At 50.3% G+C, this 17,026-nt stretch overlaps 1 protein-coding gene across 1 annotated transcript; it reads left to right on the top strand.

Moving 5' to 3' along the window:
• Positions 1–2,277: 2,277 nt before the first annotated feature.
• Positions 2,278–2,760, top strand: LOC135532097 (cuticle collagen 7-like). Its single transcript, XM_064959735.1, has one exon. The coding sequence runs from the start codon at positions 2,278–2,280 to the stop codon at positions 2,758–2,760; it is 483 nt and encodes a 160-aa protein (XP_064815807.1).
• Positions 2,761–17,026: the final 14,266 nt, after the last annotated feature.

The following is a 17,026-nucleotide window of genomic DNA, read 5'->3' as shown; positions in this document are numbered from 1 at the left end:
AAACAGGATCTTAGTCAGCCGAGCTTCTGCATGAAAAACCGAAAGGTCAAACAATGTACAAAAGCCTCCAGCTGATGGAGAAGGTATGGCTGCTGTTGGATGGAGAAGGTATGGCTGCTGTTGGATGGAGAAGGTATGGCTGCTGTTGGATGGAGAAGGTATGGCTGCTGTTGGATGGAGAAGGTATGGCTGCTGTTGGATGGAGAAGGTATGGCTGCTGTTGGATGGAGAAGGTATGGCTGCTGTTGGATGGAGAAGGTATGGCTGCTGTTGGATGGAGAAGGTATGGCTGCTGTTGGATGGAGAAGGTATGGCTGCTGTTGGATGGAGAAGGTATGGCTGCTGTTGGATGGAGAAGGTATGGCTGCTGTTGGATGGAGAAGGTATGGCTGCTGTTGGATGGAGAAGGCATGGCTGCTGTTGGATGGAGAAGGTATGGCTGCTGTTGGATGGAGAAGGTATGGCTGCTGTTGGATGGAGAAGGTATGGCTGCTGTTGGATGGAGAAGGTATGGCTGCTGTTGGATGGAGAAGGCATGGCTGCTGTTGGATGGAGAAGGTATGGCTGCTGTTGGATGGAGAAGGTATGGCTGCTGTTGGATGGAGAAGGTATGGCTGCTGTTGAATGGAGAAGGTATGGCTGCTGTTGGATGGAGAAGGTATGGCTGCTGTTGGATGGAGAAGGTATGGCTGCTGTTGGATGCTGGAGTTATATATATATATATGTCAACTCTGGGGGGCTGAGATTCCCTGCATCACAGAAGCACGCTAGTGTGCATGTCATTTTACCATTACGGAGTCCCAAATTGCACCCTATTTCCCTATGAGCCCTGCTCAGAAGTAGTGCACTGTTTAGGGAATTAGGGTGTCATTTGGAACACGGCCTTGGTGTGGCTTTCCCTTGTAACAGCTGCAGGCCCAACTGTCTTGGCCTTTGTTGTTGTGCCTAGCTAGGTGTGGCTATATCGATGCACATGTACACTCCCCATCAGTGCTTTTAAAGCAGAGGATTGGTGTAAACATTGCCTTGGGGGGGTTTCCACCATGGTTTCATCTGCCTTCATTCACCTCGACTCATTCCACATGTTGTGGTAACAGCCTGAATTCAAACTGGTTCAATATATGTTTTTCTCACCCATGTACACAATACCCCATAACGACAAAGTGAAAATATGTTTTTAGACATTTTTGTAAATGTTTTGAAAATAAAATACAGAAATATCTCATTTACATAAGTATTCACATCCCTGAGTCAATACATGTTAGAATCAGCGTTGGCAGTGAATACAGCTGTCTTTCTGGGTCAGTCTCATGGCTTTGAACACCTGGATAGTACAATATCTGCCCATTTTTATTCTTTATTAATTCCTCATGCCAAGGTGGTTGTTGATCATAGATAGACAGCCATTTTCAAGTCTTGCCATAGATTTATCAAGCTGATTTAAGTCCAAACTGTAACTCGGCCACCGTTTAGAATTCGGTCTGCTGACACTTACTATGCAACCACCAGCTGACCACCAGCTGACCACCAGCTGACCACCAGCTGACCACCAGCTGACCACAGCTGACCACAGCTGACCACCAGCTGACCACCAGCTGACCACCAGCTGACCACCAGCTGACCACGGCCGACCACCAGCTGACCACCAGCTGACCACCAGCTGACCACCAGCCGACCACCAGCCGACCACCAGCTGACCACGGCCGACCACCAGCTGACCACCAGCTGACCACCAGCTGACCACCAGCTGACCACCAGCTGACCACCAGCTGACCACCAGCTGACCACCAGCCGACCACCACACAGACACTTTAGCTCAATCAAACCATTTTGTTTTTGCAAGAAAACTGTTATGAGATCAGTCAGCCCTTGAATGACAGCTAGCATGCTAATGTTAGCTAGCAAGAGGTTTTTGCTATTCATATTGGTACATTATTGAAAGCTAACCTAGCGAGCTAGAGCTATATGCCATATGGCAAACAAGGTAGGAATTAAGATTGTTATGCTTGTTATGCTAGCAAAGACTTGTCTAACTGACATTGGCAAGAGTATGGCGTAATGTTAGTTACAGCGTGGTGAGGGTGAAATAAATTATTAATTAATAAATTATTTCTTCAACATCTCACTAGCTTCCTAGATATCTAGCTAGTTGTAGCCAAAGGACTTCCTACAAAATCTAGTTAGCTAGCTTGCAACATTAGTAAAGCTAGCTAGCTGCACAGTCACATTGGCTACCTGGCAACATTAAATCATTTCTAAGTTCTAGAGGCACTGGAAATGCAATTCGAGCCAGCCCACCAGGGCCGGCCAGGCAGCCCACCAGGGCCGGCCAGACAGCCCTCCAGGGACGGCCAGACAGCCCTCCAGGGACGGCCAGACAGCCCACCAGGGCCGGCCAGACAGCCCACCAGGTCCGGCCAGCCCACCAGGGCCGGCCAGACAGCCCACCAGGGCCAGCCAGCCAGCCCACCAGGGCCGGCCGGACAGCCAGCCCACCAGGGCCGGCCGGACAGCCCACCAGGGCCTGCCCACCAGGGCCAGCCAGCCAGTCCACCAGGGCCAGCCAGCCAGTCCACCAGGGCCAGCCAGCCAGCCCACCAGGGCCGGCCGGACAGCCCACCAGGGCCTATCCACCACGGCCAGCCAGCCAGTACACCAGGGCCATCCAGCCCACCACGGCCAGCCAGCCAGCCCACCACGGCCAGCCAGCCAGTCCACCAGGGCCATCCAGCCCACCACGGCCAGTCCAACCTGGGTTGACTTTAAAGTTACAATGGAACCAAGGCTTTAGAGTGGAGACGGGTGCAGACCTCTAACAGAGTCTATGTTGTGACCTCACCAGGTTGTTTAGATAACTAGTCCATGCAAACTGCAGCAAGCGCTCTTATTTACTCAAAGAGCTACTTTCCCACCATAGGGAAGTGCATGACCGCCGCACACAGCAGGCAGGAACACAGACACAAACATAGTGTCTAGTGCTTTCCAGCTGAATGGCTGGAGGCAGGTGCTGCCTTTGCAGACTACAAGCCCTGCTGTCAGGCAGGCCAGCAACATCTGTTGGGAACCCCTGGGGTTGAAATCAAGCTGTGGCCTTCTTCACATTTCACAATTCTCATTGAGTCATCCTCAATGTTGTTTCCCTTCAATTTAGTTTGCCAAATGTTGTGATATTGAGGGAGTGACACTTTCATCAACGTTATCTAATCTATTGATGTGCCCTGCTCTATGGAGGAATGGTACTGTACAGTGAAAACAATGTAAGCTCCAGCCAAAACCAGACTCATCATTTAGGTGAGGCTAAAGACCAGACTTGGTATCCTCTGCCATTGGACATGGACTCTTTCAGAAGCACAGTCCTGTGTCCCTCTGCAGTTTGGCGAGAGGATATTCTTCAACAGAAATGGGCAGTGAGCAGAGCAGAGGCCAGTGTTAAATTTGATTGTTAAACTGCTGAGAAATGACGGGGACAGTACTGAAAGTGTAACTGAGTCCAAATCAAAAATACTAGCCCTGTGTGGTAGTTTGGCTGGAAGGACTGAGGGCCTTGTTAACAGAAGGGCTGGAAGGACTGAGGGCCTTGTTAACAGAAGGGCTGGAAGGACTGAGGGCCTTGTTAACAGAAGGGCTGGAAGGACTGAGGGCCTTGTTAACAGAAGGGCTGGAAGGACTGAGGGCCTTGTTAACAGAAGGGCTGGAAGGACTGAGGGCCTTGTTAACAGAAGGGCTGGAAGGACTGAGGGCCTTGTTAACAGAAGGGCTGGAAGGACTGAGGGCCTTGTTAACAGAAGGGCTGGAAGGACTGAGGGCCTTGTTAACAGAAGGGCTGGAAGGACTGAGGGCCTTGTTAACAGAAGGGCTGGAAGGACTGAGGGCCTTGTTAACAGAAGGGCTGGAAGGACTGAGGGCCTTGTTAACAGAAGGGCTGGAAGGACTGAGGGCCTTGTTAACAGTTTGGCTGGAAGGACTGAGGGCCTTGTTAACAGAAGGGCTGGAAGGACTGAGGGCCTTGTTAACAGTTTGGCTGGAAGGACTGAGGGCCTTGTTAACAGAAGGGCTGGAAGGACTGAGGGCCTTGTTAACAGAAGGGCTGGAAGGACTGAGGGCCTTGTTAACAGAAGGGCTGGAAGGACTGAGGGCCTTGTTAACAGAAGGGCTGGAAGGACTGAGGGCCTTGTTAACAGAAGGGCTGGAAGGACTGAGGGCCTTGTTAACAGAAGGGCTGGAAGGACTGAGGGCCTTGTTAACAGAAGGGCTGGAAGGACTGAGGGCCTTATTACAACAGAAGGGCTGGAAGGGCCTTGTTAGCAGAAGGGCTGGAAGGACTGAGCCTTGTTGGCACAGAAGGGCTGGAAGGACTGAGGGCCTTGTTAACAGGAGCTGGAAGGACTGAGGCCTTGTTAACAGAGGAGCTGGAAGGACTGAGGGCCTTGTTAACAGAAGGGCTGGAAGGACTGAAGACATGGAAGGTAACAGAAAGGGCTGGAAGGACTGAGGGCCTTGTTAACAGAAGGGCTGGAAGGACTGAGGGCCTTGTTAACAGAAGGGCTGGAAGGACTGAGGGCCTTGTTAACAGAAGGGCTGGAAGGAATGGAGGCCTTGTTAACAGAAGCGCTGGAAGGACTGAGGGCCTTGTTTAACAGAAGGGCTGGGACTGGGGGCCTTGTTAACAGAAGGGCTGGAAGGACTGAGGGCCTTGTTAACAGAAGGGCTGGAAGGACTGGGGGCCTGTTAACAGAAGGGCTGGAAGGACTGAGGGCCTTGTTTACAGAAGGGCTGGAAGGACTGAGGGCCTAAGAACAGAAGGGCTTGGAAGGACTGAGGGCCTTGTTAACAGAAGGGCTGGAAGGACTAGGGCCTTGTTACAGTTTGGCTTGAAGGACTGAGGGCCTTGTTAACAGAAGGGCTAACAGAAGGGGAAGGACTGAGGGCCTTGTTAACAGAAGGGCTGGAAGGACTGAGGGCCTTGTTAACAGAAGGGCTGGAAGGACTGAGGGCCTTGTTAACAGAAGGGCTGGAAGGACTGAGGGCCTTGTTAACAGAAGGGCTGGAAGGACTGAGGGCCTTGTTAACAGAAGGGCTGGACGGACTGAGGGCTTGTTAACAGAAGGGCTGGAAGGACTGAGGGCCTTGTTAACAGAAGGGCTGGAAGGACTGAGGGCCTTGTTAACAGAAGGCTGGAAGGACTGAGGGCCTTGTTAACAGAAGGGCTGGAAGGACTGAGGGCCTTGTTAACAGAAGGGCTGGAAGGGCCTTGGACTGGAAGGACTGAGGCCTTGTTAACAGAAGGGCTGGAAGGACTGAGGGCCTTGTTAACAGAAGGGCTGGAAGGACTGAGGGCCTTGTTAACAGAGGGCTGGAAGGACTGAGGGCCTTGTTAACAGAAGGCTGGAAGGACTGAGGGCCTTGGTTAACAGAAGGGCTGGAAGGACGGAGGCCTTGTTAACAGAAGGGCTGGAAGGACTGAGGCCTTGTTAACAGAAGGGCTGGAAGGACTGAGGCCTTGTTAACAGAAGGGCTGGAAGGACTGAGGGCCTTGTTAACAGAAGGCTGGAAGGACTGAGGCCTTGTTAACAGAAGGGCTGGAAGGACTGAGGGCCTTGTTCAACAGAAGGGCTGGAAGGACTGAGGCCTTGTTAACAGAAGGCTGGAAGGACTGAGGGCCTTGTTAACAGAAGGGCTGGAAGGACTGGAGGGCCTTGTTAACAGAAGGGCTGGACGGACTGAGGGCCTTGTTAACAGGAAGGCTGGAAGGACTGAGGCCTTGTTAACAGAAGGGCTGGAAAGGACTGAGGGCCTTGTTAACAGAAGGGCTGGAAGGACTGGGGGCCTTGTTGAGGGCCTTGTTAACAGAAGGGCTGGAAGGACTGAGGGCCTTGGGTAACAGAAGGTGGATTCAGGCCTTGTTAACAGAAGGGCTGAAGTTATTAACAGAAGGGCTGGAAGGACTGAGGCCTTGTTAACAGAAGGCTGGAAGGACTGAGGGCCTTGTTAACAGAAGGGCTGGAAGGACTGAGGGCCTTGTTAACAGAAGGGCTGGAAGGACTGAGGGGCTCCTATAGCAGAAGGGCTGGAAGGACTGAGGGCCTTGTTAACAGTTTGGCTGGAAGGACTGAGGGCCTTGTTAACAGGGTTTGGCTGGAAGGACTGAGGGCCTTGTTAACAGAAGGGCTGGAAGGACTGGGGGCCTTGTTAACAGAAGGGCTGGAAGGACTGAGGGCCTTGTTAACAGAAGGGCTGGAAGGGACTGAGGGCCATGTTAACAGAAGGGCTGGAAGGGACTGAGGGCCTTGTTAACAGAAGGCTGGAAGGACTGGAGGGCCTTGTTAACAGAAGGGCTGGAAGGACTGAGGCCTTGTTAACAGTTTGGCTGGAAGGACTGAGGGCCTTGTTAACTGAGGGCCTTGTTACCAGAAGGCTGGAAGGACTGAGGGCCTTGTTAACAGAAGGGCTGGAAGGACTGAGGGCCTTGTTAACAGAAGGGCTGGAAGGACTGAGGGGCCTTGTTACCAGAAGGGCTGGAAGGACTGAGGGCCTGTTGGCTGGAAGGACTGAGGCCTTGTTAACAGAAGGGCTGGAAGGACTGAGGGCCTTGTTAACAGAAGGGCTGGAAGGACTGAGGGCCTTGTTAACAGAAGGGCTGGAAGGACTGAGGGCCTTGTTACAGTTTGGCTGGGAAGACTGAGGGCCTTGTTAACAGTTTGCTGGAAGGACTGAGGGCCTTGTTAACAGAAGGGCTGAAGGACTGAGGGGTTAACACTGAGGGGGCCTTGTTAACAGAAGGGCTGGATGACTGAGGGCCTTGACAAGAAGGGCTGGAAGGACTGAGGGCCTTGTTAACAGAAGGCTGGAAGGACTGAGGGCCTTGTTAACAGAAGGGCTGGAAGGACTGAGGGCCTTGTTAACAGTTTGGCTGGAAGGACTGAGGCCTTGCTGGGCTGAAGGACTGAGGGCCTTGTTAACAGAAGGGCTGGAAGGACTGAGGGCCTTGTTAACAGAAGGAGCTGGAAGGACTGAGGGGCCTTGTTAACAGTTTGGCTGGAAGGACTGAGGGCCTTGTTAACAGAAGGGCTGGAAGGACTGAGGGCCTTGTTAACAGAAGGGCTGGAAGGACTGGGGGCCTTGTTAACAGAAGGGCTGGAAGGACTGAGGGGCCTTGTTAACAGAAGGGCTGGAAGGGACTGAGGGCCTTGTTACACAGAAGGGCTGAAGGACACTGTAGAAGGGGAATCCTCTTTTGTTTTGACTCCTTGTTAACAGAAGGGTAGATGAGGGCCTTGTTAACAGAAGGGCTGGAAGGATGAGGGCCTTGTTCTTTAATCACAGAAGAGAGACCTTGTTAACAGAAGGGCTGGAAGGTCTTGTTAACAGAAGGGCTGGCTTTTGTTAACAGTCTGTTTCTTTCTGCTGAATATCACATCTCACCGTCTTATTTTTACAGTCTGTTTCTTTCGCTAATCACCTCCCGTGCTCAGTTGGGTTGTGTTAGTGAGGCTCGGGGCATGTTTGTTCACCCGCCCGCAATTACCAATAACCATCCACAACCGCCTTCCTGTGATAGTGACAATCTGTTGCCCGCATCCGACCCGAGCATTTTAGTATGTTCAGCTGTTCCACTGATGTCAGAAGGTGAATTCACCAATTTGTAAGTCGCTCTGGATAAGAGCGTCTGCTAAATGACTTAAATGTAATGTAAATGTTCTGTACTGTTCTGGCCCTCCCTTCTATAACATTAGAACAAATCTTCATATTACATCGTTTATTATGGATCCCCATTAGTTCCTGCAAGGCAGCAGCTACTCTTCCTGGGGTTTATTATGGATCCCCATTAGTTCCTGCCAAGGCAACAGCTACTCTTCCTGGGGTTTATTATGGATCCCCATTAGTTCCTGCCAAGGCAGCAGCTACTCTTCCTGGGGGTTTATTATGGATCCCCATTAGTTCCTGTAAAGGCAGCAGCTACTCTTCCTGGGGTTTATTATGGATCCCCATTAGTTCCTGCCAAGACAGCAGCTACTCTTCCTGGGGTTTTATTGGATCCCCATTAGTTCTGCCAAGGCAGCAGCTACTTCCTGGGGTTTATTATGGATTATTATTTATTATTTATTAGAGGGATGTATTGGAGATTACAGCTACTGCCATTACGAACAGTGATGTATTGGATATTACAGCTACTGCCATTACGAACAGTGATGTATTGGAGATTACAGCTACTGCCATTACGAACAGTGATGTATTGGAGATTACAGCTACTGCCATTACGAACAGTGATGTATTGGAGATTACAGCTACTGCCATTACGAACAGTGATGTATTGGAGATTACAGCTGCCATTCACGAACAGTGATGTATTGGAGATTACAGCTACTGCCATTAGAACAGTGATGATGGAGATTACAGCTACTGCCATTACAACAGTGATGTATTGGACATTGCAGCTACTGCCATTACGAACAGTGATGTATTGGAGATTGCAGCTACTGCCATTACGAACAGTGATGTATTGGACATTACAGCTACTGCCATTACGAACAGTGATGTATTGGAGATTACAGCTACTGCCATTACGAACAGTGATGTATTGGACATTACAGCTACTGCCATTATGAACAGTGATGTATTGGAGATTACAGCTACTTGCTTTTAACAGTGATGTATTGGAGATTACAGCTACTGCCATTTGAACAGTGATGTATTGGAGGTGCAGCTACTGCCATTACGAACAGTGATGTATTGGAGATTGCAGCTACTGCCATTACGAACAGTGATGCATTGGAGATTACAGCTACTGCGATTATGAACAGTGATGTATTGGACATTACAACTACTGCTATTACTGAACAGTGATGTATTTGATTGCAGCTACTGCCATTAGAACAGTGATGTATTGGACATTACAGCTACTGCCATTACGAACAGTGATGTATTGGAGATTACAGCTACTGCCATTACGAACAGTGATGTATTGGACATTACAGCTACTGCCATTATGAACAGTGATGTATTGGAGATTACAGCTACTTGCTTTACGAACAGTGATGTATTGGAGATTACAGCTACTGCCATTACGAACAGTGATGTATTGGAGATTGCAGCTACTGCCATTACGAACAGTGATGTATTGGAGATTGCAGCTACTGCCATTACGAACAGTGATGTATTGGAGATTGCAGCTACTGCCATTACGAACAGTGATGTATTGGAGATTACAGCTACTGCCATTACGAACAGTGATGTATTGGACATTACAGCTACTGCCATTACGAACAGTGCTTTGTATTTGTATTTATTATGGATCCCAGCAGCTACTCTTCCTGGAGTCCGGCAAAATGAAGGCAGTTCTACAATTTTAAATACAACAGACTTCACAACAGATTAACTGTGTGCCCTCATGCCACTACTGTATTGCCACATATCTACAACACAAAATCTGTGTGTGTGTAGTGCGTATGTTATCATATGTGCGTATTTTTGTGTCTGTCTGTTGTTACTGATGAAAATCAAGGCACTTTGCCCCTTTTTTGGTTCATTGTGTGCTGTCTATATATCAATTATGGCTGGTATTCATCTATGACCGGGCTCTCCAACCCTCTTCCTGGAGAACTGCCCTCCTGTGAGTTTTCTCTCCACTTTATTATTAGAATCAGGCGTGTTAGATTAGGGTTGGAGTGTAAACCTCCAGGAGGGTGTCTCTCCAGGAACAGGGTCGGAGTGTAAACCTCCAGGAGGGTGTCTCTCCAGGAACAGGGTTGGAGTTAAAACCTCCAGGAGGGTCTCTCTCCAGGAACAGGGTTGGAGTTAAAACCTCCAGGAGGGTCTCTCTCCAGGGACAGGGTTGGAGTTAAAACCTACAGGAGGGTCTCTCTCCAGGGACAGGGTTGGAGTTAAAACCTACAGGAGGTCTCTCTCCAGGGACAGGGTTGGAGTTAAAACCTACAGGAGGGTCTCTCTCCAGGGACAGGGTTGGAGTTAAAACCTACAGGAGGGTCTCTCTCCAGGAACAGGGTTGGAGTTAAAACCTACAGGAGGGTGTCTCTCCAGGAACAGGGTTGGAGTGTAAACCTCCAGGAGGGTCTCTCTCCAGGAACAGGGTTGGAGTGTAAACCTCAGGAGGGTCTCTCTCCAGGAACAGGGTTGGAGTTAAAACCTCGGGAGGTCTCTCCAGGAACAGGGTTGAGTTCAAACCTCCAGGAGGGTCTCTCCAGGAACAGGGTTGGAGTTAAAACCTCCAGGAGGGTCTCTCTCCAGGAACAGGGTTGGAGTTAAAACCTACAGGAGGGTGTCTCTCCAGGAACAGGGTTGGAGTGTAAACCTCCAGGAGGGTCTCTCTCCAGGAACAGGGTTGGAGTGTAAACCTCCAGGAGGGTCTCTCTCCAGGAACAGGGTTGGAGTTAAAACCTCCAGGAGGGTCTCTCTCCAGGAACAGGGTTGGAGTTAAAACCTCCAGGAGGGTCTCTCTCCAGGAACAGGGTTGAGTTAAAACCTACAGGAGGGTGTCTCTCCAGGAACAGGGTTGGAGGTAGAAAACCTCCAGGGGGTCTCTCTCCAGGAACAGGGTTGGAGGAAAACCTCCAGGGAGGGTATCTCTCCAGGGAACAGGGTTGGAGTTAAACCCTACAGGAGGGTCTCTCTCCAGGAACAGGGTTGGAGTGAAAACCTACAGGAGGGTCTCTCTCCAGGAACAGGGTTGGTGTTAAAACCTACAGGAGGGTCTCTCTCCAGGAACAGGGTTGGAGTTAAAACCTACAGGAGGGTGTCTCTCCAGGGACAGGGTTGGAGTTAAAACCTATAGGAGGGTCTCTCTCCAGGAACAGGGTTGGAGTTAAAACCTACAGGAGGGTGTCTCTCCAGGGACAGGGTTGGAGTTAAAACCTCCAGGAGGGTGTCTCTCCAGGGACAGGGTTGGAGTTTTTATTTTAATTTTTAAAAATCTTTATTTAACCTGGCAAGTCAGTTAAGAACAAATTCTTATTTTCAATGACGGCCTAGGAACAGTGGGTTAACTGCCTGTTCAGGGGCAGAACGACTGATTTGTACCTTGTCAGCTCGGGGATTTGAACTTGCAACCTTCCGGTTTCTAGCCCAACGCTGTAACCACTAGGCTACCCTGCAGGAGGGTCTCTCTCCAGGAACAGGGTTGGAGTTAAAACCTACAGGAGGGTCTCTCTCCAGGAACAGGGTTGGAGTTAAAACCTACAGGAGGGTATCTCTCCAGGAACAGGGTTGGAGTTAAAACCTACAGGAGGGTATCTCTCCAGGAACAGGGTTGGAGTTAAAACCTACAGGAGGGTGTCTCTCCAGGGACAGGGTTGGAGTTAAAACCTACAGGAGGGTCTCTCTCCAGGAACAGGGTTGGTGTTAAAACCTACAGGAGGGTGTCTCTCCAGGGACAGGGTTGGAGTTTAAACCTACAGGAGGGTTTCTCTCCAGGAACAGGGTTGGAGTTAAAACCTACAGGAGGGTGTCTCTCCAGGAACAGGGTTGACGAGCCCTGCTCTATGATGTTCTACCTATTGCTAAGAACAACAACATCGGGGTAGTGTACAGGATGAGCAGGCAGAGTGATGGTCCCACCACAGAAGGGTAGTCTTACTACTGCCAAGCCATGTCTGTGTCTTGAGGACAGACGGAGAGACAGTCTGTCCACATAATGCTAATTTTAGCCTTGCTAACGGTCCCCTTGGGAACCAGCTGTAATTTTGGTTTTGTGTTGGTTCACACTAAATACTTCTGTGCGTTTCCCACGCATTGTTGAAAATGCTCTGACACAAACATCATTGCTAAATGTGTGTGTGTGTGTGTGTGTGTGTGTGTGTGTGTGTGTGTAGAGTGCCATGGGAAAGTATTCAGACCTCTTGACTTTTTTCACATTTTGTTGGGTTACAGCCTTATTCTCAAACAAATTCTCATCAATTTACACACAATACCCAGTGATGACAAAGCAAAAACAGGTTTTTATTACAAATAAAACAGAATTATCACATTTACAAACCATTAGAAATAATGAAGACATCAAAACTATGAAATAACACTTATGGAATCATGTAGTGATCAAAAGTGTTAAACAAATCAAAATATATTTTGTATTTGAGATTCTTCAATGTAGCCACCCTTTGCCTTGATGACGGCTTTGCACAATCTTGGTATTCTCTCAACCAGCTTCATGAGTCTGGGCCACTCAATGATATCCTGAAACCACTCATTACCTTGTCAGATCGGGACTTTGATCTTGCAACCTTTCACACAGAGAGAAAGAGATTTAGATACCTTAACTACCTGTGTGTGTCTCAGGTGTCTTACTTCTTGTTTTGTGTGTGTCGGGCGTTTCTAAGATTTGAAGATATTGGGGGCTTAGCTCAAAGCCTGTAGGCTTTCCTTCCCCTGGGGGAAAAAAGAAAAGAATTTGGTGCACTTTGAGATGAACATTGAGAGATCAGAACATTGAGAGATCAGAACATTGAGAGATCAGAACATTGAGAGATCAGAACATTGAGAGATCAGAACGTTGAGAGATTAGAACGTTGAGAGATCAGAACATTGAGAGATCAGAACATTGAGAGATTAGAACGTTGAGAGATCAGAACATTGAGAGATCAGAACATTGATAGATCAGAACATTGAGAGATTAGAACGTTGAGAGATCAGAACGTTGAGAGATCAGAACGTTGAGAGATCAGAACGTTGAGAGATCAGAACGTTGAGAGATCAGAACATTGAGAGATCAGAACATTGAGAGATTAGAACGTTGAGAGATCAGAACATTGAGAGATCAGAACGTTGAGAGATCAGAACGTTGAGAGATTAGAACGTTGAGAGATCAGAACGTTGAGAGATCAGAACATTGAGAGATTAGAACGTTGAGAGATCAGAACGTTGAGAGATCAGAACATTGAGGGATCTATCTATCTGGACTCTAGAGCAATACTGTACATCTACAGTGTACTGCCAAAAACCTACATACAACTCAACAGGCTCCGACCTGTCTGAGACAAACTGATTAAAGAACCCCACAGTACCGAAAAGCGCTCTTTCGTGTGCACTTTGACGCTCGTTTTCTCCTTCACTCCTCGCTCTTTTCTCTTTTTCTGTCCCACACACGTTATTAAATCATTTAATTCCAAACTGCTCTCATGTGTAAAACGAACTTGGTTTATTTTAGATTGGCCAAGTCCTGCCTCTCCCTTCTACTCATTGGTTTTTAGGAGAATACTAACCCACATGGGTGTTTGAAAGATGAACCGAGGTCCACAGTCCAGAATAATGATGATGATGGAAACTGCTGTGGGAGACTGAAAACCATCTAAAGAAGAGGTGTCAAACTCATTCACGGAGGCCGAGCGTCTGCAGGTTTTGTTTTTTCCTTTAATTAAGACCTAGACAACCAGGTGAGGGAGGTTCTTTACTAATTAGTGACATTTTAAATAATCAATCAAGTATAAGGGTGGTGCGGCCCCCACTCCCAGCGCTCTGTGGAATGAGTTGGACACCTGACCTAAAGGTTTAGGGCTCAATCCCCAAAGCCTAGTGACACCACTGGTGTGTGTTTTCCAGGTGTCTGTATGGCTGGCAGGGGCAGTACTGTGACCAGTGTAATCCTCACCCTGGCTGTATCCATGGAACCTGTGTTGAACCATGGCAGTGTCTGTGTGATACCAACTGGGAGGACATCTCTGTGACAAAGGTACACTTTATTCCTCTGCTGTCTCTTGTTCATAAACCTCCTTCCTCAGACATAGCCGGCCTGTTTTATAGTGTCGCTCCAATGTTTTCTCCCATGTTTTCTTTGTCAAAGTTGTTTTACTGGTGACACTTTTCTCCCTACAGTACAGTTAGAATTAAACTATTCTCTTAAATACTTCACTTGTCACCTTTACTCATAGAGCCACCATTACTCATAGTGCCACCATTACTCATAGTGCCACCATTACTCACAGTGCCACCATTACTCATAGTGTCGCCATTGCATAATTCCACCACTACTCATAGTGCCACCATTAATCATAATGGCACCATTACATATAATGGCACCATTACTCATAGTGCCACCATTACTCATAATGCCACCATTACTCAGTGTCACCATTACATAATGCCACCATTACTCATAATGGCACCATGACTCATAGTGCAACCATTACTCATAGTGTCACCATTACATAATGCCACCATTATTCATAATGCCACCATTACGCATAGTGCCACCATTACTCATAGTGTCACCATTACATAATGCCACCATTATTCATAGTGCCACCACTACTCATAATGGCACCATTACTCATAGTGCCACCATTACTCATAATGGCACCATTACTTATAGTGCAACCATTACTCATAATGGCACCATTACTCATAGTGCAACCATTACTCATAGTGCAACCATTACTCATAGTGTCACCATTACATAATGCCACCATTACTCATAGTGCCACCATTACTCACAGTGCCACCATTACTCATACTGGCACCTAATGGCACCATTACTCATAGTGCAACCATTACTCATAGTGCCACCATTACTCATAGTGCCACCATTACTCATAGTGCCACCATTACTCATACTGGCACCTAATGGCACCATTACTCATAGTGCAACCATTACTCATAGTGCCACCATTACTCATAGTGCCACCATTACTCATAGTGCCACCATTACTCATAATGGCACCATTACTCATACTGGCACCTAATGGCACCATGGTGAAGATAAGTGTGCTGCTTTTTCCACCAGTGCTATCTCTAAGTCCTTCTCTTTTCCTCTGTCTTTCTCCATCCATCCCTCTCTCTCTCCACCCCTACTCTCTCCTCCCCTACTCTCTCCTCCCCTCTCTCTCTCCTCCCCCCACTCTCTCCTCCCCCCACTCTCTCCTTTCCTCTCTCTCTCCTCCCCCCACTCTCTCCTCTCTCTCTCCTCCCCCACTCTCTCCTCCCCCCACTCTCTCCTCCCCTCCCTCTCTCTCCCCTCCCCACTCTCTCCTCCCCCACTCTCTCCTCCCTCTCTCTCTCCTCCCCCACTCTCTCCTCCCATCTCTCTCTCCTCCCCCTCTCTCTCCTCCTCACTCTCTCCCCTCCCCACTCTCTCCTCCCCTCTCTCTCTCCCTCCCTCTCTCTCTCCTCTCCTCACTCCCTCTCCTCCCCTCTCTCTCTCCTCTCCTCACTCTCTCCCTCCCCCCACTCTCTCCCCTCCCCACTCTCTCCTCCCTCTCTCTCTCTCCTCTCCTCACTCCTCCCCCCACTCTCTCCTCTCCCTCTCTCTCTCTCCCTCCTCACTCTCTCCTCCCCCCACTCCTCCTCCCCCACTCTCTCCTCCTCTCTCTCCTCCTCACTCTCTCCCCCCCCCCCACTCCTCCCTCCTCCCCCTCTCCTCCCCCTCTCCACCCCACTCTCTCCTCCCTTCTCCTCCCCTCTCACCCTCCCCCACTCTCCTCCCATCTCTCCTCCCCCTCTCTCCTCTCCTCACTCTCTCCTCCCCCACTCTCTCCCTCCCCCACTCTCTCCCCCCTCTCTCTCCCTCCCCCCACTCTCTCCCTCCCCCCACTCTCCTCCCCTCTCTCTCCCTCCCCTCTCTCTCCTCCCTCCTCTCCCCCACTCTCTCCTCCCCCCACTCTCTCCCCCACTCTCTCCTCCCCCACTCTCTCCTCCCCTCTCTCTCTCCAACCCCACTCTCCTCCCCTCTCTCTCCTCCCCCACTCTCTCCTCCCCCCCTCTCCTCCCCCACTCTCTCTCCCCTCTCTCTCCCTCCCCCACTCTCTCCTCCCTCCTCCACTCCTCCCTCTCTCTCCTCCCCCACTCTCTCCACCCCCCACTCTCTCCACCCCCACTCTCTCCTCCCCTCTCTCTCTCCTCTCTCCTCCCCACTCTCTCCACCCCCACTCTCTCCCTCCCCTCCCTCCACTCTCTCCTCCCCACTCTCTCTCCTCCACCTCCCTCCACTCTCTCCTCCCCTCTCTCCTCCCCCACTCTCTCCCCCACTCTCTCCTCCCTCCACTCTCTCCCTCCCCACTCTCTCTCCTCCCCTCCCCCCACTCTCTCCTCCCCCCACCCTCTCTCCCTCTCCTCCCCCACTCCTCTCCACCCCTCACTCTCCCTCCCCACTCTCTCCTCCCCACTCTCTCCTCCCCTCTCTCTCCCTCCTCCCACTCTTCTCCACCCCCACTCTCTCCACCCCTCACTCTCTCCCTCCCTCTCTCTCTCCTCCCCCACTCTCTCCACCCCCACTCTCTCTCCTCCCCCTCTCTCTCCACCCCCTCTCTCCTCCCCTCCTCTCTCTCCTCTCCCCACTCTCTCTCCTCCCCTCTCTCTCTCCTCCCCCACTTCTCTCTCTCCTCCCTCTCTCTCTCCCTCCCTCTCTCTCTCTCCTCTCCCCACTCTCTCCCTCCCTCTCTCTCTCCCTCCCCCCACCTCTCTCTCCTCCCCTCTCTCTCTCCTCCCCTCTCTCTCTCCTCTCCCCACTCTCTCCTCCCCTCTCTCTCTCCTCCCCCACCTCTCTCTCCTCCCCTCTCTCTCTCCTCCCTCTCTCTCTCCTCCCCTCTCTCTCTCCCTCTCCCCTCTCTCTCCTCCCTCTCTCTCTCTCCTCCCTCTCGCTCTCCTCCCCCACTCTCTCCTCCCCTCTCTCTCTCCTCTCCCCACTCTCTCCTCCCCTCTCTCTCTCCCTCTCCCCACTCTCTCCCCCTCCCCTTCTTCCTCCCCTCTCTCTCCCCTCCCCCACTCTCTCCCTCCCCCCTCTCTCTCCTCCCCCCACTCTCCCTCCCCTCTCTCTCTCCTCCTCCACTCTCTCCACCCCCACTCTCTCCTCTCTCTCTCTCAGATCTGAACTTCTGTGGGACCAAACAGCCCTGTCTGAACGGAGGAACCTGCAGCAACACGGGACCTGACAAATACCAGTGTTCCTGTGTTGAGGCTACTCTGGAGTCAACTGTGAGAGGGGTAGGTAGTTCTGTGAGAGGGTAGTTAGTTAGTTACTGTGAGAGAGGGGTAGGTAGTTACTGTGAGAGGGGTAGTTAGTTACTGTGAGAGGGGTAGGTAGTTA

Source organism: Oncorhynchus masou, unplaced genomic scaffold (genome assembly GCF_036934945.1).
Source record: "Oncorhynchus masou masou isolate Uvic2021 unplaced genomic scaffold, UVic_Omas_1.1 unplaced_scaffold_1723, whole genome shotgun sequence".
Lineage (NCBI taxonomy): Eukaryota > Metazoa > Chordata > Actinopteri > Salmoniformes > Salmonidae > Oncorhynchus > Oncorhynchus masou.
This window is presented reverse-complemented; position numbering and strand designations above follow the sequence as displayed.